The sequence below is a fragment of the Lacerta agilis genome, chromosome 3, assembly GCF_009819535.1.
Source record: "Lacerta agilis isolate rLacAgi1 chromosome 3, rLacAgi1.pri, whole genome shotgun sequence".
Classification (NCBI taxonomy): Eukaryota; Metazoa; Chordata; class Lepidosauria; order Squamata; family Lacertidae; genus Lacerta; species Lacerta agilis.
The window spans coordinates 79,455,728-79,477,651 of NC_046314.1; the positions used below are offsets into that span (position 1 = coordinate 79,455,728).

The 21,924-nt window shown below is 38.0% G+C and overlaps 1 protein-coding gene across 3 annotated transcripts in view; it reads right to left on the reverse strand.

Annotated features, from left to right (window-relative positions):
• Positions 1-21,924, reverse strand: part of STRN (striatin) — a 52,782-nt gene that overhangs the window by 17,943 nt on the left and 12,915 nt on the right. Inside the window, exons 3-10 of one of the 3 annotated variants that reach the window (XM_033144456.1) lie at positions 18,546-18,619; positions 17,689-17,767; positions 16,477-16,644; positions 10,784-10,919; positions 10,232-10,367; positions 6,316-6,426; positions 2,257-2,343; positions 1,584-1,727 (exon numbers count right to left, since the gene is read on the reverse strand). In XM_033144456.1, the coding sequence (XP_033000347.1) occupies positions 1,584-1,727; positions 2,257-2,343; positions 6,316-6,426; positions 10,232-10,367; positions 10,784-10,919; positions 16,477-16,644; positions 17,689-17,767; positions 18,546-18,619 (935 nt within the window). The remainder of the gene's footprint in view (positions 1-1,583; positions 1,728-2,256; positions 2,344-6,315; positions 6,427-10,231; positions 10,368-10,783; positions 10,920-16,476; positions 16,645-17,688; positions 17,768-18,545; positions 18,620-21,924) is intronic. The other 2 variants (XM_033144457.1, XM_033144458.1) reach the window with 2 other exon arrangements.

The following is a 21,924-nucleotide window of genomic DNA, read 5'->3' on the forward strand; positions in this document are numbered from 1 at the left end:
CATGTTAAAGAAAACCAATTATTTAGCTTGTTGACAGTGGAATGGTGATGTTTCTATATAAGCCGAGGGGGAACTATCTTCAGGTTTTCAGGACTTGCTTCATTTTTTCGTCCAATATCTATCAAATAGAGACTGGTGCAAAAGATAGGCACTGAGAATTAAAGTCTTCTGAATCCAAATATTTATTCTGAGCACCAAAACTTATGTAAGCTCATAGTCCTTCCACACAAAAATCTATTCCTGGCGGCTTACTTCTCTTCACCCACCCACCTGCTTTCCTTTCTTTCTTCTAATATACTCCTTGCCTCCAATTTTCTTCATTCTAGCAGCCTAATTTAAAAAGGTCATTTTGTTGCCAATACTAGTCAGAATCCTTGTCACTCTGCTTCAAATCATCCAGAGCTCCCCGTAGATCCAGATCTACCATTAATCCACTCCTGCTTTATGTATTGGTAAGGTGCATTAAGCGTTGGTTCTGTAATTTGCCATGTGCTTGAAAAATTGCTAGCAAAGTTACAATTTTCAGAACACAGTAGTCTTGGAATCTTCCCAGGGCACTTTACTCATAAGAATTATCATGCACAACAGCAGATTTGCAAAACTGAAAGGAACGCAGGTGGCGCTGTGGTCTAAACCACAGAGCCTAGGGCTTGCCGATCAGAAGGTCGGCGGTTCAAATCCCTCCGACGGGGTGAGCTCTCGTTGTTCGGTCCCAGTTCCTGCCCACCTAGCAGTTCGAAAGCATGTCAAAGTGCAAGTAGATAAATAGGTACTGCTCCAGCAAGAAGCAGCTTAGTCATGCTGGCACATGACCTGGAAGCTGTACGCTGGCTCCCTCGGGCAGTAAAGCGAGATGAGCGCCACAACCCCAGAGTCGTCCGCGACTGGACCTAACACTCAGGGGTACCTTTACCTTATACAAAGAAAGGATGGAGCATTTAATCAACTGCTTAGTTGGAGTAACTGATTAAGAACATTTAATCAGCTAAAAAGATGCCCCCAAATATTTGGACAACAGATTGGGGGAGATTTCTTTTTAAAGAGAAATGTATAGCATATGTATTTGTAATACAAATAATTATAAAAACTACAGGTTGGAAGCTCCATCCTGAGATTTCCTCTTTGTTTTCACATTGGAAGGATTATTACTTCTTTTAAGGTTATGCTTGCTACAACAAGCATCATCTAAAAATCATCGTCGCTTCAGAACACATATACAGAGCTGACAGAATAATAGGCAAATGCTCAAATATCAACTAGTTCAGATTCCTTTAATTCAGGAGTAGGGACCCTTTTTGGCCAAAAATGTCAGATTGTTATTTTCCCCAGCCGTCAGACCTATTCAGGCCTGAATGTCACAATGATGTCAGGTGACCGCAGAGGCCTCCAGAAGCACCTTCCAAAGCCCTATTTTGCAAGCGCCACTTGATCAACCCATCAAAGGTGCCTGCAAAACACCCCAAAGGGTGTGGTTTGGCCAAAATGGAAAGGTCTGGCAGGCCTGATTAGGCCTCACTTTTCTCAAGCAATAGCTCTAATGCACCCCTTACACACACACACACACACACACACACAGCCCTCACCTTCCTCTGTCCTACTGATTTCTTGTTCAATAAGCCGTGAAGTACTGGATCTGGTAAGAGACATGGCTGACTGTTGTAATCCAGGCAGATCATCAACATCTCTCAAATTGGCAAGCATATCTTGTAGTTTTGACCTGTTGGGCCCTGGCCAAAAACAACAAAATGTGGGGGGGAAAGTTTTGCAAACATTAATAAAAGTAATGTTACTTTTAACTAACATGTTGCACCAACAATAATGACAATGAATGCTATTTATAGTAAAAGAAAAAGATGAACTTGAGTCAAATAATGATTCCTACTTCCACCAATAACTAAATTTATGGCATGAAATGAAGTGCTTTAAGAAGGAAGTGATGAAAACTGAGGTTTTGCACACACACTTCTGTTCACTGCATGGACTTGCTTGAGAAATGTAAAATGCATCCAAGTGACAGCAAATAAAACAAAAATTAATTTTATTTTTCCAAAGACTGTAACACTTGTGAGTTAAAATTTTTGCACAAGTTTTCAAACTTTCACAAAATTGTGCAGGACTGTGACCGTGCCACAATCTAAACAATGACAGTTACTTTAAAAAAAAATTGAAAAATAAAAACAATCAAGCAAGAGTCGCTGGTTTTGTTCTTCCTGAAACTACATGTGGTGAAAACCCAATGCCCTTCTCAAAACTTACCTGCATTTTGCTCCATCATTTTCCCACATCCCTGTTTTGACTGTTTTATATAGGACTGAGGCTGAAACATATCTTCGGTAGTTTTTCCTGTTGTAAGTTTAATTAAGAATGGGAAAATATCTTACCCACAGTCCATAACCGTTTTTCCTAATCTACTAAATAAAACAACTATTTCTAGTCACCTTAAAGTGTATTCTAAGACAGGTCTGAACTTAGCACACTTCACAAGGACTTTTTACAACAGCCTTGCAAAATCACAGCACTTTCCTCATATTATTCGGTCCAAATCCTGCCATAATAATAACAATGATTTGTAACGACTGATATTTGTTTCAGACAAACAATTCAGGATTTTGCAAGACTATAACAGAAGTGCTTGTCTGCAGATATACAAAATTCTATAGGTGTGCACATTCATTAAAGTTATATATGCTTTACAGCTGAATCATTCATGCCCCTAGATTTCCACTTTTAACCTTTCTGTCACCAAATAAAACTGATTTATCACAGTTACAAACTATTCTAGATTATGCATAACTGATGCATCTTCCAAGAGTGTTGGCCCTGAGCAGATGCTTAATTTCTGTAATGGCAAAAAGCTACTTGATTTCATTTAATTAAGATTCATAACCAGTTATTTTTCATATCAGGGAAAGCTGGGAGAGAGGGAAGCAAATTCCATTCTTTCATCCATCACTCTTGTTTAAATATTTAGCTCTTTAGTTCAGAAAGGATAGTGGCATGTTTTTAAAACCCAATTTGGTTATAGACATAATTTCCAGTCAAAACAAATGCTTCAACTCAAATTTGAAAATCTATTTATTTTCTGCTAAGTGTGCCACTCTATTGAGCACCACCTTCATGCAGTCCTCTGTGTTTTAGTTTTATCTCATCCTGATCAACAGTTTGCTACTCACCAAATGAAACACATTCCACCAACCATGACCTGCCTGGCATTTAGCAGCCCCCACCTCAGTTCTTGTAGTCTCAGGTAGAGAGCAAAAAAAATAGTTTTAAAATGAGAGCCTCTGGCAGGCTACACTAGGGACTAACCTACACTGGTAGGTTATAACATTAAAAATGTGTTATAAAAATGTGTTACCAGGGGGTGCTGCAGAGCTGTGATTCGCAGGCAATGGAAAAAATGGATTGAGTGATATATAACGTTATTTTAAATTAATGGTTTTACAGATCAATGTAGCTCCAGCCTATGTTGCTAGGGGGCAGGATTCAGCATGCGAGTTGCAGAGGCCCATGCTTTAATGCAAAGTGCCATAAACTCCTGTGGTCTATGCTACCTATGATATTCAGACCACGTATCTATCCATGTTCTATGCATGAGTCTCAACATTTAACAAGCTTGTAGTGAGTCCCAAATTCTGATATTTTTTGGGTGGCGAAGAATGTATGGAAAAGGGGAAAGCAATTTGCCAAACCTCACAATGAGGAATCTAGTAAAGACTTGAATTACTAGATCTTGTAGCAATGACTAAGGCAAGAGCATATCCCCTCTTGCCTTAGGGCCAGTACCGATGAACAGGAGAATGAATACTCCTGAAGTAGGCCTTAGGATCAGTGGATAGGACTTCATTCGGCCAGACTAAAGCCTGTCTCAGTCCCCTTAGCTGAACTGGGTGGGGTGGCATAAGCCTTAGGGTTTGAAAACAGAACAGAATGTGTCAGGCTGCCAGGAGATCTGGACATTGCCCCAGAAAAGTGGCTAACCCTTAAATCAGCCTTTCTCAACCTTGGGTCCCCAGATATTTTTGGCCTACAACTCCCATCATCCCTGACCATTGGTCCTGCTACCTAGGGATGATGGGAGTTGTAGGCCAAAAACATCTGGGGATCCAAGGTTGAGAACCACTGCCTTAAATGATGTTTTGGAGGAATACACGATGTACAGCATTTTGAAAGAATGGTTTGCAAGGTTTTGGGATTTTTTCAGTCTGCGCATGCGCAGAACAAATTATTAAGTACGTAACCTGGGGTACCACTGTACTTGTGTTATTGCTGCTGAAGCATTTCTCCATAACCAAAAAAACTTCCTTATTTTCAGTACTCAGGTGTAGAATACAGGGAATCAATGAAGTGGTTATGCTTCAGTAAAGCACTCTAAAAAAATTCAAGGAGGGGGACCTGCATCTCCTCCTCCCTCTACAACATCTAGGGGAAATACAGGTAACTTGCCAGGTATCATATTTTAGAGTTTACCAGAAGAAATAGCTGGTGTAAGGAGGACTTTTTCTCAGGTTTGTAAATGCATTATGAATGAGTATTCCAATTTGAGCAACAAAATAGAGGAATATACTGATATTCACCCAAATTTCAGACTCTATTGTGCCTTTTGCCATTAGGCCCACAAGTAATCACCAAATACATTTTAACACTACCAAAATTTGGTACTGTGATGCAATCATAATATTAGCTGAAAAATTATCTGTTCTATTATCTTAACAGTGCTAACACTATAAGGCTGCACAGACCAAAAGCCTCTGCAACATGCTGAAAGCTAGCATTTAGCAAAGTCCTCCCCAAGAATAATGGGGAAAGCTAATACTGTAATTTTTAAATCAATTTTGCAAAGACTAACATTAAAAATTAAGCATCTTACTTTTTTTGTACATCTTGATTTCTGTGTGCATTTGTTCCATATAATTGCTACCCAAATTTTCAGAATACAACTGCTGTGTATGACATATAAACCTAGGATTTCCATATTAAACATCCAAAAGGGTTGCATTGCAAATTTTGAGCGCACAGCTTCTACATAATGGATTTATATTGTAAGAGATGTAACACATAAAGGAAGTATGACACACAGGGCTAGAAATTAAACTTCAAATACCGATCCAATTGTTTGCCTGGTATAAAAATAGCACTCAACCGAATTAGGCAAAGTTCGATGAGGACTTACTGTTATTACTAAAAGCCTGATAAGATTCTCCCTCCCCCCATTTCGAGCCCTGCATTCAAATTATGAGGATAGCATGACTTGCATGTAGCAAACATTACATAGAAACAAGGGTAGAAATTAATTTGCTTTTGTCTTTCACTTCTAGTTAAGGGTATGTCCAGACCTAAGATTCAGTTATCTGTCTGCTTGTCTCATGAGCTGCTCTTTACAGTTTTGCAGTACATACATCTCCTCTCCTCCTCCCAGAACTCTATTATTTCTTTTTTGTAAAAAAAAAAAAAAAAAACCACACCAACGACTGCTAAATATATGCGCTGTACACCCTCCTATATACACACCCTAACTTCTCAGATGTGCTGGGGTGGGGGGTGGGCATGAGGGTGGCACTGGATGGCAAAGTTTATAACTTCATACAAAGCTGTTTGCTTTGTTTGGAAGGAGTTGTCTCAGGGCTCCCAAAGGAAAATGAACAGTTGAACGTATCAAGTGATGGGATCAGGTTAGTCCAAAGGCCTGTGCGTGGGAAGTAACTTTTTGCATACTATCAGAACATTTTTCAGTCTCCCTCGGTTTCAAAAGCGTTTTGCCAGGTAGCATTGGGGATGGCTGTTCAATAAAAGCAAATGCAAACCCAAATCCTTGGGAAATAGCTGAATGGTTCTCCTGAACCCACTGTAAATGGCAGGGTGCACTCACAGACTAAACTAACTTCAAAAATTAGATGGAATGATTAGCAATCATTTACTAAAGCATTAAGTTCTGCACAAAGATTCCCAGAAATACAAACCAGGAGAGATCACACAATCTACTACAGCCTCTATGGTCTCCAAGTCAGGCGAAAATTGGCTGGTTTGGACAAACCTTAACAAGAAGTGTTTTATGGTAGCCAAAAATTAAATATTAATATTTTAAAAGCATTTCCCCCCATACTTTATCCAACTGGATAAAAGCAATGACCCCAACACCTCTGGATTTTAAGTATCATTAATTTCCACCCCTGGTAACTGTGAACAGGAAAGCAGTCAGGAGCAGCAAAGTAAAAGAGTAAGTAGTTTGAGGAAAACATTGAAAGAAAGATAGTATTGGTGAAGTGAAAAGAGGCAGGAATTTATGAATTTTAAGGTGCAATGTTTTCCACTTACTCTTCACCCCCTTTTTCCCCTTGCGCTCCTTTTTGTATTGTTCCTTCAGTTTGGTTATTACTCCCTGGTCCACATTCCAGGCTTCAGGCATGGGACACTGGTCTTCCTTTTCTAGACAAAGTAAAACAAATGAAACATCCTCTTTATGTCATTTATTTATTTGATACTGAAGAAGGCAGCAGCTGGTGATCTATAAGTAATTTATTTATTTTGCACTGAAGGCAGCAGAGGTTGCTGATCTATACATTTGGGGTTTTTTTTTTAAAGGCAACAATAAACAGAGCTGCAGTTGAAGGCCAAACGGTATGTGATTCTTTTCACATGTTCACCTTGTTCATATGGTGAGGAAGGGGGAGTGTTGTTTAGCAGAGCAACAGGAGAGGAGCCCTGAACCCTTCCCCACTCAATGCCATGCCTTCCCTCAGTGTTGTTCCAGCTCCTTTTCTCTGTTCTCAGCTCACTGCTGTTACCAGAGTCAGAAATAGGATAAAAGCTGCTAGAGCAACTGATTGCAGTGAGATGAAGCATAAGTGGGGAAAGAGTTTAGTGCTCCCCTCGCTGCACAGCTTGTACTGTTAAAAGTAAGATCCACCCACCCCTCTCTGCTTTATAAGTGGACTGAGCCAAAATATGAATGCTGGCTCCACCACAGCTCAATTGAGCCTAAGTGCCATTCTATTTCACTTGTACAGAAGTCTTCAAAAAAGTAATTGGGGGTTGGTGTTAGCAATAGCCAGTTTCTGATCCCAACCCTTTATTCATTCTGAGTGAAAATAATTCTTTTTAATGTAATTTGGTAATTACTTCAAACATTTCCTCTTTCAGCCTTCACTATCTATGTTACTTGAGTCTTTGAATACCCACTTATTTTTGACTGGGTTTCTCTTATGTTGCACAACATACATAAAAATAATATACTTAAATTCTTTAGTAAGAAAATGGGCACACCACTGTATTAGATAGTAACAGAAACAGTAAATCTAGGCATTATTCTTCAATGTGGGTATGTGTCTCCTTTTAATAATGGTGTTCAAGAGCTGTAAGAATAACCTGGTCTCATTCATACAGTTCAAATTATGACATTTTACAACAGCTATAGATAGCAGAAGGCATACAATCCAGAGGTTCCACAAACCACACTTTACACACCAAGGCTGAATCTTAGGCTGCATCAAAATGGCAAGCACCCCCCCCAACTAGTGTAACATGAGAAAGCAAGTGGAATGAAGGTACTTTAAGCCCAGAGGTATCATCTAATATTAGGTTCGTTTAATAACTGATTTGGAGAGTGCCACATTACTGATCCTGCAAGTCAATTCAGAGTAGCAAAGTCTACCACAGGACTTGGCACATTTTCATATGCCAAGCTGGTGTTGCATAAGCCAAGCGAGCATGCTTAACACTTGCAAAGGATTCCATCTGAAAGCACACTTAAATGTACGTTCTGCAATGACGTGTAACACAGCGTTTTGGGAACTGTTTTCCAAGTGCAGGGTGAACTTCAGAAGAATTTTGCAACTTGCCATCTGCTTATACAAGATTGTCTGTATTACAGTGAAGTCAATATGGAGCATTGTAACATCATCATCATTCAAATTTCTATTCTGCCCTTCACCCAAGCATCACAGGGCAGTTTACAATATAAAAACACAAAAATGCATAAGATAGTAACAAAAACTAATACACCCCCAATTATTATTATTATTATTATTATTATTATTATTATTATTATTATTATTATTTACTCTCATCAGCAGGAAGCCAATAAAAAATGTATAGATTGTTTGTGTTTCACATCCCTGGTGCTAACCACCTGACTGTGTTCATGTCAGGAGCACAACACTGCTGCTACCTCTGCAGATCTTATGAAATGGCTTTCCACCTGTTGTTACCTTTTTGGGAGGGTCACAAGGAGCAGGGAGTAGCTATAATTACACATAACCCCAGATATTGTGTAGAAATGGCATTCTGACTTGTCCTAACAAGTTTTTACCTCTGGTTATACATCATTTAAAAATTCATTCAAGTGGCTTTTTGAAAAGTAACCCATTCCAGCGTTTTGTTTTATTTTTAAAGTCTGTTTGTCACATGAGACAAATCTAGCTCTAATAAACTATATAGATTACTCAGATGTTTTATTTCTTCCATTTCTGAATGCTGACGCACAACAGTATCCAGCTCTCAGATTTTCATGTCCATAGCATATGCATACTTACCAAGGATTAAGCCCCACAGAATTTGGTGGGACTTCCTCCAGGTAAAGTATGCATGTGATTGGGCTGCCAGAGTCAGTGGAGCATAAGGTATGATGGATTCAACCTATGCCATTTGAACAGGTGTGGGAGAAAGAAAAACAAAACATAGCCAGATATGGACAGGATGGAGCAGAGGAAGTTCAGCAAATGGCAGTTACAAAATCCAAAGGCTGGGAAACTAAGCAAAAAGTGATTGTCGGGAAGCAAGTAGCTAATAAAATAGGAATAGATGCAGAGTTTACAACAATAATGCCAGATAAGAAGGACCAACCAATCACGACTGCAACAGAAACTGGCTAAGAGTGAAGCAACTGGAGTATCAGCCAGGGAGGAGAGCTCCCAAGTAAGGGAACATTTCTCTCTCTCTCTCTCTCTCTCTCTCTCTCTCTCTCTCTCTCTCTCCCTCCTTCCCTCTCTCTCTCTCTCTCACACACACACACAGCCTCAGAGGAACAGTAAATATGGATAAGTATGAGTTTATAAAGGATTACAAGAATATCTGCAAGAAATGGATTAGTATGATGGACCCTTCAGAAACAGATTGTAAAGGCAAAGGCATCATTTCAATCCCATTTCGAATTATTTGTATTTGGCCACTCTGGAAGAAGTGAAATGCCATCAAGGATGCCATCAAGGAAGTGCCAAGTAAAAATAATGTATATAACAACTGACATGTAAGGAGATAGGAGACAGATATTCTGCATTTTAGACACCTGCTGAAAACTTCTCTTTTTACTCTGGTCTTCCCCAGTTGTATTTTGAGTTTGCAGAGATACAATCTACAAAAGAAGCTAAATTATGCTTTATAGTTTTGATTTGATTGATCTTATATTATTTATTCTTATGTCCTCTTGTTCACCACTCACAGATATTCTATATTAAGCATTTTATACATTCTTAAAAATAAATCTTGGTCTAGTAGGCAAAGGGAGTGCAGAGAATGAAAGTGAACCCAACATACAAAACTGGCTTCAGAAGGAATGGGAAGCCCTGACACTGCATGTCAGACTCCCATCTGGCCGCTTTGCCCTGACACAGGCTCACACTGTCTGCCATTTTATTCTATTTTTTTACTCTACCATTTCACTACCTGAAGTCATGAAGCTAATGCCAAAGCAGACTCTGTGGGGCTTATTATGGCCCAAGGGCTTTAACGCTGAGAAGTATCAAGAAGTGGAGCTGGTCTATGTCTTGGTCGTTCTCTTATGTAATGAGATTGGACCAAGTGTTGTTTCCATCTTGGCCAACCAATGAAAAACATGAAGTCATGACAGGCACATGACCTACAGCATTCTCCTACTGGGTTACCTCTACAGCCAGTTTCCGTAGCATTGCATGGCTAAGATACTGTATCTGTCATGTTCCTAAGAAGGTTTTGTATGATGTTTTAGTGGCATCCCAAAAGAATAGCCAATTTCCTTACAGTATAGTGTTTTAAAAGTTACATCTTACAACTAACTCAAACTATTAATAGAAAATAATAACTTCAATAAAATTATTTATTCAATCTAGATAAAATATAAAGGTGGGGAGGATCTGGCAGGGCTTGTGTCACCCCAGAGCTACAGCAGGATATCCTTAACAATATTACAACCACTATAATTTTTTTTGTATTTAACCAAGTTCCTGCATTTCTGAAGAATTCCTTTTTACTTCCTTACCCCAGTCTGTGCCGTCTCCTGAACTTCTTGACTCTCCATCTCCTTCATCGGATGTAGCCAAGAAATCAAACTCTTTCAAGGCCTCTTCAGTATCTCTGTCTTCACTGCTATCTGATATCACCCTTTTCCTCACAATCTATGAAGGACAGAAAATGAAATCAAACATTTGTGTCTGTATTATTTCTACATATCCCTGCACTCTAGTGCGGGGGGCAAGAAGAGAAGGATATATACATCACTGTTTGTTTTAAATCTAACTTAAATATTAATGTACTATATAATCTTTAGGACACTAGGAAATTTAATCAAATCTGTGTTTAATTTGTACTTGCATCATACAAATGTAGAGGAGGCCAAGCTAGGCTTCTTTTAATTGGACAGGAGGTAGCAATACAGTACTAGAATACTATTTATCAGACCAACTTGCAAAAATGTGCCACGAATAAATCCTTGCATTTGCTCACACATAAGGATTGGAATATATGCCATATCATGATTTTTAAGATCCCATCACTGAAAGTCTTGTTCTACAATTAAGAGTTCTCAGCCCACCGTTGAAGTGTCCATGATTGTTCTCTCTCTTCCATCAATATCATCATCTTCATCCTCGTCACTAAATTCTGCTGCAGCATTTTCAAGGAATTTAAATGTTTCTAGCAGCGAAGCAGAGTCTGTCAAATCTGGTTTCCTAGATAAAAATTAAAATAGCAGTAAAGGGTTATTTTGTCTGTTTTTCTCTCTTCATTATGTTTAACAAAGCCAAAAACACATAAAAAGGGGAAATGATATAATTCTCTACTGGATCTGCAATTTCTTTTTAATATATAAATGTTCTTATTTATTTTCATAATAAAACCAAACATTTACAACAATTTAAAATTTGGCATCCATGTCATTATACACAGCATTGGTGTGAAAGGGTTTTATCATTAGTCCAAGCGATCTCTCTCTGTGAGCTACTGGAACTTCATAATTCATAAATGTATATTGTGGTGCATGACAAAAACTAGAATGAGTCTCATGGCACCATCAAACCTAAAAAAAATGACAGTACACACTCTTTTATAGACTACAGTCCACTCCATTCAATGCACAAAGCATAATTCTCGGTTTGAAGGTATAAACACACACAAGCAAAGGGGGAAAAACTGTCAAAGTTTTGAGTTAAATTACAATGAAATATAAAATGTATATTCTGATAATTCAATTAGAACTTAAATGTATGCAAAATATCCAGTGATTGGTTGATTACTCAACAATGCTAGTGTGTGTGTGTGTGTGTGTGTGTGTAATGAAAATTGGGAAAGCTGGAGTTAAGTGATAATGAAACACATTAATGGAAGCATCTTAGCATTGTTGAGTAATAGACACTCCTCTGTCTATTTAGGATTGCAATTCAAGCAACCGGAGTTCACAAAAGCTTGTGACATAATGAATTTGTTAGTCTTGAATGTACCATAAGATTTAAACAGCTATTTCTATGAAAAATGACAACGAAGGGGCCTTTTATTACATTCTGGGCTGGATCCAGAGATTGCATGAGTCCCCTGGTGTCCCTAAAAATGTGCTCAGGAAGTTAGAATCCCCTCTTCCTCTTTCTGTGAATGGCAGCCTCCACTGGGTCGCCAGCTCTTCCATTTGCAGAAGGCTACCTCTTGATCCAAACTCTTTAAATTTATTTACCACACTTCGTTTAACATGGACTCCACTTGAGTAAACACTGTGAAAAGTGAAACTTTGAAATTATCCACATTTAGAAGAAAACACACACACACACACACACAGCACAAGCAGCACTACTTTTGACAATGAGCATATATGAATCCACAACATTTCAACAGACTAGCCAACCACTACTAATCAGCAATATCACAATTCTCACATTGATACCTGAAATTGTCTTCTTTTTTCTTGAGATTAGAAAGTAATGTCTTCACTGATATAGTTAGATGCTTAAACCTCAAGTTTCTAGATTACTACTTGGGACAGTGGTGGGGGAGTGTTTTTCTGGTTTTTTTTTTTTTTTTTAAAAGAAGCAACTTGCTGGGTTTCAAGATTCCCAACGCACGGTGAGGGGGACCTTCTTGGACAAGAATAGAACAAATGAAGCCACAACTATAACTCCCCAAACACCTAGCTTTACTGATACTTTCTTCAGATTTTCCTAAAGAAACTAACTGCTGTTTTCTTCATTCACTTAGTAACTTATTAAATACATTTTCTCTTATCCAGATAGTTGTATTGTTTCTTTTTCTAGAACTATGAAGAAAGTTGAGAATAAAACACTGCTGGATCCAGAGTTTGTTACTGTATTTTGTTCTTAAATCTGCACAGTTTCAAGCTACAAGCCTCTCTTATTTAACCCGTCACTTGATTCCAAATACTGGTTAAACACTAAAACAAGAGAGGAGTCATTATTATTTCTACACTGCATTTTAATTTAAAATATAGCCTCAAGCATACTAGGAGGCTGTGTGGGGTAACCAAGGCAGTGCAGACAAGCAATTTTTCATTATGTAACAAACGGCAGTAAAACAAGGAAAACGGGCCAGGTCATAATTAATGCCATGTCAGTCAGGGTATAGAAAAATGTAAAGTAAAGTTAGCAAGGCTACAATTTTTAAAATCTGAAATTTCAAGAAAAAATCCCATGCATGTTTGTCAATATATTAATAGGGCCAATAGTGCAATCCTATGCTCAAAAGTGCATAAGATTGCAGCCTAAGTGTCTCAAAAGTTCTGGAAACATACATTCAGATTTAACTGCAAGCCACCCAGAGAACTTTGCTATTGTGTGTCTTATAAATGTCATAAAACAAATTCTGCGGCTAACTAGCACCATATTGTAGAAACATGACAATATAACCTTTCTCAGAGATGTATGAATGTTTCTGCATGTGGTGGCAGAAAATTATTATAATAGCTGCCTGCCCCTAAGTCATGTCTACTTGGAATCTATGAATTGGATGTAATATTTAAATGGGATTTATACACATGCAACCCTACACACATAATTTTCGAGGTAAGGATAATGCCAATGAGGCCTACATACATTTGAAGTTGAGTTTAGATAAAAAAATATCTATGTGAACATGAGGCAGTCCAGGGAAGTGATAGGTGCACACAAAGTGATCCTGTTCTCCACTTTATGCAGACTTTACACACTGGCAGGTTATGCATAAATGGTGGACATGAAGCAACAGTAATCATACTAACACTGTTAAAGCGAAAATCTTGCTAAAGAAATGATATTCACTGTCCCATACAAATCTCAAGTGATGAACACATTCTGAATTCTTTTATACACACTGCCCAACAAATTATGCAAATGTCACAATATTAATGGAAAATTATTTTAAAACGCAGCTAAAGTTTACTGCCCAGATAAACAGAAATATCACAATGTGCAGAATCTTAATATTGAAAATCAGATAACATCACACAGTAAAATCCAAGAAGTATCATAAGGATTATCTTTGAAAAGTAATAATCATATGACATGTACACTTATTCTTCTATTGCATACTTATAAGTTACACAGAAAAGGGCTTTTTACATCTTTTCTATACACCTTCCTTACGTCTTATCTCAATTTTTTTTAAGGATTTCAATTCTATAGTTTCTTTGTCCGATGAAGACTTGAGGTGGGGAGACAGCACAACAGCAGAATCCCTAAAACACCAGAAAGGGCGCAAATGTGGAAAAGATTCTGATACAGCTACAACTTTTATTATTTCTGCTTTAAATCAATTTATAAGCCTAAGTGCTCATTAATATTCCCAATAATGCTATGAACAAGAGCACCCTTTCTGGCATTCAGCAAATCGACTTTGTGATGTCACACAGCCAAATCTAATTGTCGCATGATGTCATCACTAATACCATTCCATGTGAGATCAGGAAACATGATCTTCACTTTGAATTGGCTTTCTGATGCTGTAATGCAGCTAAATCTGATTGGCTAAGTGATGTCATCACATTTACAACATGATTCTTGACTGGCTTTTGTCAGTCCCAGGAACATCAAGTGGCAGTAATAAGGGGGAAAGCACCAAAATAGTAATAATAGAACCCTAATGTTCTGCTCAAAGAAAGTGGCTTTCCCACTTCCTCCTGCCTGTGCAGCATCTTGTGACCTCAGAGCACACTTCATATTGTACAAAAATCTGCAGCTATTGGCCAGGGTGGGCAAGATCAGCAGAAACCTATGTCACTCCTTGGGCAACTGGAAGTGTTTTCAGCTCATGCAAGTTGTTTTGTTATGGCTGAACCACAGCCAGCAAATAAAAGCAGGAAGTCCGGAACCAGGCCTTCAGAGTGGTGGCACCTACCCTTTGAAACTGCCTCCAGTTATACAACAGAGAGGCACCATCTCAATCATCTTTTGGAGCCTATTGAAGACCTTCCTTTTTCAAGGTTTTAATCCCAGTTTATCAGATCTGAAATTGTTTTTATATACATAATTTGTTTTTAATTAGTTTCATTGTTGAAGTTCTCATTGTGAAGTGTTCTGACATATTTTATGGGAAGTGATTCATAAACAGAATCAAATAGATAAATAAAAATAATATATGCAAAGCCCTAGTCCTTGGGCATGCTAGTATGAATTGGAAAATACCTGGCACAACCCTAATCTTAAAATGTAAGCTTAAAAAATAATCAGTCTCAGCTTTCTAGAACAGAAAACTTTAAAACTAACATTACTATTACTGCAAGATCCTTTAACAAGTTCTGATATTTGTGTACATTCAGCTTTACCATGAACCCTTTTGAAAGAATTCCAAGTTGGGAGTTGAGTCAACTAACAACTTTTATCAATTACAAAACTCATTAAAATGTTACAGTATGTCAATTTGCAAAACAGCAAGTTGAAAGATGCATTTTCAAAAAGAAGAAGTAAAGCATTTATTGCTTGAAAAACACCTTAAACATATTACCCAATAAGATTTATAAATGTTTACAACAATGCTTAAAAGTCAATTTGAAAATCAGAAATTTTACATGGGCTGGGCTTTATTACTGCACACTGTGCGTCAGAAAGCAGAACAATGCAATTCCCCCAACTTTTTACTTAACTTGCAAAGGAAAAGGTAACATCATTAAACTAAAGAAGCAGGTATTAAAATGAGAACTAATTGGTATCCCACACAAGGCTACACCCGGTTTCATTTGTTTTTCTTCTGCCAAATATGTTAATGACAATGTGCATCTTTTACATCCACGGCAAACACTGGAAATGCTAGATGTTAATACAAAGGTTAATTATTTTAGTGTCCCCTGCTGAGTTCAGTCATGCTGAGCTGTGGTACTTATCTTTTATAGCACCAGTGTGCTGATCTGAAGTAGTGAACCATTTCTTTCAGTAAACATTATGAAACATGTGTGAGTAACATTATAACTGTCAAACTATCAATATAATGTTTCCACTGATGGATTCAATATCTTCCAGGATACATCCCAAGTCCACATGATGCTCTTGAGTGCAAAAGTTTTCACTGGGATCTGTACATTAGCAAATACATTGACTTGCATAAAAATTTCCATGGACAGAACAAGTAATTCTTCTTTAAGGAAGCATTATGACATTTTTACATCACCTTAGAAAGCAGCAGAATAAAAAAAAATGCTCCTGAAAATGTTTTCCTGTCTTTTGTTATTTATCCTTGCTGATTTAGAACTACTCTCATAATAGTAAATAAGAACACACTATTATCAACAGAGTTGTCACCAAAGAAAAATAAAGAATTCCACAGGAGTGGAATCCCCTGAACCCAAAGTTCATATGAACAATTTAAGTCTTTTCTCCCTCCAGTTTCCATCCAAATCTGCTCTAAGACATCAGCAAAACTACTAACATACATTATGAAAGTGCACTCAACTGTTGTGTTTACAGTTTGGGATGCAAGCGGCATGTTACATCTCAGGACATCACACGTCTTTCAAGACTTGCATAATATCTGCATAGATAAACAGGCTATTCACAAACCTAACAATGGCCTAAATTGAGCTTGATGTAACCTACTAGAGTACTTAAAAAAAAGAGTCCACTAATTTTCCTAGACTAAGCAAATTTAGTTGCTTAGCTTATAAGGAACAGAATGAAAAATCCAGCAAATATACACACAAAGTTGAGATGCAATAAACTGGTGCAGTATATGACACCACTGGAAAATTTACTTAAGTACATTATGTTCAAAAGCATAATTTGGTACCACTGGAAGCATCCCACTGTCAAAAGCACTTACCCAATCATCACCTTTTCTTTAATCTCAGCATCTGTGCCATTCACCATTGATTCTTGGTTTTTGTCATTTTCCCTGTCTGGACCATCACCTGAGAGACCCAGTAAAGTTCGTACCCGCTTTGACTTCACATCCAGTATGGTGTCAGTGTATCCCACCTCTTGCAGATATCTGTTATATATAAACCATGTCAGTTGCTTGTGAGCTGTCAGCAAAGATGTTACAGTCAATCGCCACAATCCACCCAGAATCAACCAATAGTTTGTGGTAAGAAGAAGAATGTAGCTGTGTGCTGACACAACAGGCTTAGAAATCTTCTTGTACCAGTTTCAGAGGGGATTGTCTCTTGCAGTACCAGTCTCTGCAGTCCCCAAGAAAGGCAAAGAGCTCTGCTGTCTTAATATACACAATACTTTATTCATTATACTTGCTGAAAGAAACAAAGGTTCTCCGTGCATTTTCAACCCATTTTTTTTCATAAATACAGTTACTTTTATATAGGCAACTCTTTATAAGAAATTTTCCACAATCAAAACCAATGCCTTTCCAAAGCATTCTTGGCCATTAGGCAAGTTTATAAGAATTTGTGTTCTCTCAACTGTCTATTCTACCAAACGGTATTTCCTTCCAGCTTCCCTTTTCAGATGAATACTGCCTTACAATAAAGTCAGAAATTGTTTAAATTTGCTTTTAATATTTTTGCAATCCTTAAACTTTTGAGAGAAAAAAGGTTTCAAACATTATTGCAATGACCACAAAGAATAAATACTGTCATGCTTCTGAATTCCCTCACCTGTCACCAAGCCCTGCTGGTCAGTTCCAGTAAACTCAAGGCTCTTGGTGAAAGGGGTTCCAGTTCTCTCAATCTAGAACCAGAAGTTCCAAACAGGAACACTTAACATGGGCTTTTCAAGTGGGGAGGAGTGGAATGAGCAGCCTTCCATACCCAATCCTTACTGCTATCAGGACAGCCCAGAACTAATTTAAGAACCATCCATCAAGTGTGACACCCTTTAACCCCACCCTATTTTTCTCATCACATGCTATTCAAGTTTTAATCAATACCTCATCCTGCCTTCGTTACAATTTTGCTATCTATCCTCAGGGAAGAAGCATAGCTCAGCAGTAGAGCATGCATTTTGTCTGTAAAAAGGTCCAGGTTTCAGTCCCAGATAGGAAAGACCCTCATCTGAAACCTGTTTTTAGGTCACTTACTGTCTGAGCAGCTGTCGTCCTTGTTTCCATATTAGCTGACTAGTTGGCTGTGACTGAACTTCAGTTTCATTCCCTTCATCTGAAATATTAAAACCAATAGTTTTGAAAACCACTTTTCTTAAGCAGTCTTGTGCATTATACCATGCTTAAAAAAATAAAATAGTTACACTCTCTTAAGTATTTACATCTGTAGAATAATGCACATTTAATTCCTATATATCTGTGTTTTTGCAAGGACTCATACAACATAGGAGAACAAATGCAAACTGTACATAAGAATTCAGAACAGGAACATAAAAACTTGTGATAAGTTTAACAACAGTCTACCTTCTCCACCTATTCACAAAGTTTTACGCGCCCTCAAAAAGAGAAAGAAACCAAGCTGCTTTCAGTAATGAGGAAATTTTGAAGCAATGGGTGCATTTGCATGCAGCATGCCAGCACATTAGAATACTTAGCTACAGTACTAAGTATTTTCCTAATGTAACTTTCCTTAAATCTCCCACTAAGGACAGAAGGACCAGCAAACTGCTTGTTAAGAGGGTACAGGAATTAAAACCAACAATAAGCATCCTCCTTAACATTGCTTTATATATTATGGGTCTGGCAGCATACAGGCGGTTTCATTTTAAGCCAAGGGGACAACAGCTAGCTATGGAGGCTAAGGTTAAATTTAGACAGACTTAATTGGAGGGAGGGGGAGATTTGCACATGAAGAGGCAGAGGATGTCACACCCAACCCCTCAAAGCCCTGGCTTCTATTACATACATATCACACTAAGTCAATACATTTTAAAAAATGACAGCTTTTCTTCTTCTGCCCAGTCTCGTTTTCCTCTACACAAATCAATCCTTACCTGAGTCATAGTTAGGAGGCTTCATGTCTCCCTGATTCAGCTCTGTGCCGTATTTTAACTTGTGGTATTTAGCTCTATAAAGGAAAAGAAAAGGAGTAAATTAGTGTGTGAAAATGCTACCTGTCCTTTAGAAAGAGGACATGAAAATTTTTTGCTCCCACTTGTTTCTTCAGTGTAAAATACATGCATTTTTCCTAGAAATGCCTTCTCTAAATCATTCTTTTATAAACACCAGAAGCATTATGAGCCTTTGCTGTTGTTTTTTTGTCATTCATATATGCTTGACATATGAATTACTAACAATGGGCAAATTAATCTCACAAGGCTGGCTCCTACTGAAAGGACCAGTTTAGTTTGCCAAACCTGCAATCTAAAGGCCTGAAAAATCCAATCCAGCTGTGCTTACCAAGTCTGCCAAACATGCAGGAGTTGCTGCCAAACCAAGAGACATAAACAGGCAACGCTGCCAGGAAAAGCACTGAGGCAGGAGCTCTCTCAAGGAGAAGCTTCTAATCTCGCACTGACCAGAAACATAACCCAAAAGGCATACATACAAATATGGGTATTGTTTTTTTTTTTTTTTTTTTAGTATAGTACTCAAGGTATGAAAGTGAGTGAGACTGATTGTGGGCATTTATTACATATAAAAAGATGGGTGTCTTTTAAGGGTTATTGTTACATTTTAATCTCCTGACAATGTTAGCAGTGAAATATACGAGAGCAGCTTTGAAATGTGCTAGAACAGATATAGTACTGCAACTTGCTGGTGCATCCTTGGAGCAGTGCTCTGCTCACAGAAACTCTGGATCCAGCGCTATACATAATAATTTATCAATGAATTACTCAGAAGACCAACAATATAGGCCAGAATCCAAAGAGCCATGCAGCTACTTCCGTGCTCTCATGGAAAGTGAACTTTTAAATTAAACAGTTCCCTCTAATGGAACTTGAAAATTACAGAGGCAGTTTATGACAGCATCACAATCTGTTGCTCCAAGTCAACATTTCTATTTGGTTAGCTCAAGTCCACAGGCTTGCTGAAAGTAGCTCTTTGGGTTGCAAATTATAAAGAAGTGTAAAAAAAAAAAAAACACCACTTCTACAAATCGTATCCTTTATGCATCTTCAAAATATTCAGTAAAAGCAGTCACCCTAAATGACTCCAAAGGAATTGGTCAATTTGAGAGTTTACACAAGCAATTTAAGTTTCCTGCCTGGAGACCATCTGAACATACTGCTAACTTTGTCTATCACAGAGGTGATGCCAGTTTCAGTTTGGAGGTAACCATAAAGCAGCAATTTTGGATATAAATGGGAATATAAACAATAAACTAAACCTAAACTAAGCTATATTAGAGCATTCTGGGTTTAGGCATTAGAAAAGACAGAACACCATTACCAAAGCTTGCATTTTCCTTGATTGCTGCAACTCAAAGCTTTCCACAACACAGAGATAGATCAGTCACCTACCGATCATGCAAAATGCAGCACTAGCCAACATCCTGAAAATTGGTGGCAGACAGGTGTTCAAATCTCCGTTCATCCATGAAGCTCAGCAGATGGCCTTGACTAACTCTCCTACTTCAAAGGGTCGTGATGAGGGGGAAAGTGTGACACCCCATCTATGTCACCCAGAGCTTCTTGGAGAAAGGATGGGTCCAATAATCAAAATAAAGATTAAATTAACCTGGCATATCCTGTGTGCATGTGTGTGTTTATGAGCTAGAGAGATTTTTGAAACTAACGTTAGTTTTCTCTTAATTCTTCTTTTTTAAAAAACCATTTTGAATCATTCGCTTTGCTTTGCAAGTGCAATTTTTCTTAGGGCTACTGCACAGGATATTCATATAGGAAAATCATGTGCACATGTGACCAGAGTATCTTCTCCAGTAAAATCCAAGTTGTTTAAGTTGGCTCTGATCCTGCTAAGGTGCAGCCTGATCATATTCAGAGTTAGGTGTGCCCAAGCCTACTGAAGCAAATGAGTTTAAATGTAACTAATTGTGAGTAGAATCTGACAGTTCATTGTGATTTAGGATGAAATCCTGAAGATATTTACTGTGAGATAAACCCCACTGAAATCAGTGGAATTTACTTCCAGTTAAATTAATGGAACATGTTAAGTCACATCTGATTTAAATCCCATTGTTTTCAAAAGGGCTTAATCACAACTAGCTAGAACAGGGTCTGTGATGTGGTCCTCAGTGTTCTCAAGCAAGTCTCTACTAGATGTTTTTTTCTTTAGGGGTCTAGATTTTACTCTATTTACACTGGAAGCAAATAATTAGATCCAGAGAAACACCCATGGAAGGGAGTTGATAGGAAAGCTGAGATCTACTCTCCCCCTCCATCTGGTACCCCCCCCCCAAGCAGCCAAGAAAGCTTCTCCCAATGGTTATAGGGTTCTGTTGAATGGGGTGGACTATGGCATGACAAACTGAGGAAGGAAATGGCTATCTGAAAACTGGACGGAGCACATTCTGAAAGCTTCTGTGAGGCAGACATTTCTCTGAATCCAGTCCTAGTTTCTGGGAAGGAAGCAAAGTGCTACACACTGGGGAAAAGGAGGTTGGACTAGATGTCCCTAGTGGTCACTTCCAACTCTACGGTTTCTATGATTCTATTTTTTTCTGAGTTATTTCCCACATCACCTGACAGCTTGTGTGCATTTTCAAGCCTTTTCTGGACTAGTCTAGGAGACTTTAGTTTTAGAAGACATCTGAAAGCAGCCCTGTTTAGGGAAGCTTTTAATGTTTAATAGATTATTTTATTTTAACACTCTGTTGAAAGATGCCCAGAGTGGCTGGGGAAACCCAGCCAGATGGGCGGGGTATAAATAAATAAATTATTATTATTATTATTATTATTATTATTATTATTATTCCCTAGGTCTTTTCCCAAACACAGTTCAGCTGCAAGTCAGCAATGAGCAGCTCAACTGGCATCAATATAGCAGTTCAATTGATTTATTCTGATACAGGATGCACATTTGTCAACACTGTCTTATAAACAAGTGCACTGGTCAGCTGTCTGGCTTAAATGCACATTATTAATTTATTTGTTGACTTTCCCATCTTGACTTAGCCTCTTCTAATTTTATTGTGGATTTTAGCACATCAAGATACTCCAACTTACATTGTGGAAATTAAAATAACTGATTGATTCCTTACATACCATATCTATATTTTCTGCATCTTCAGACTGACTATTCAGTACTGTACTTTCTTTTATTCTCTGTGCATTTAGTTTACCAGACATTTTAAAAATAACTTGACACATGTGTTCTGCTCCCTCTCTCTCATCAGGAAAGAGTTTAAGTCAAGCCTCAAGGATGGGCAACAATATTAATATCTATAAAGTTAAGTATGGCTGAGGTTTT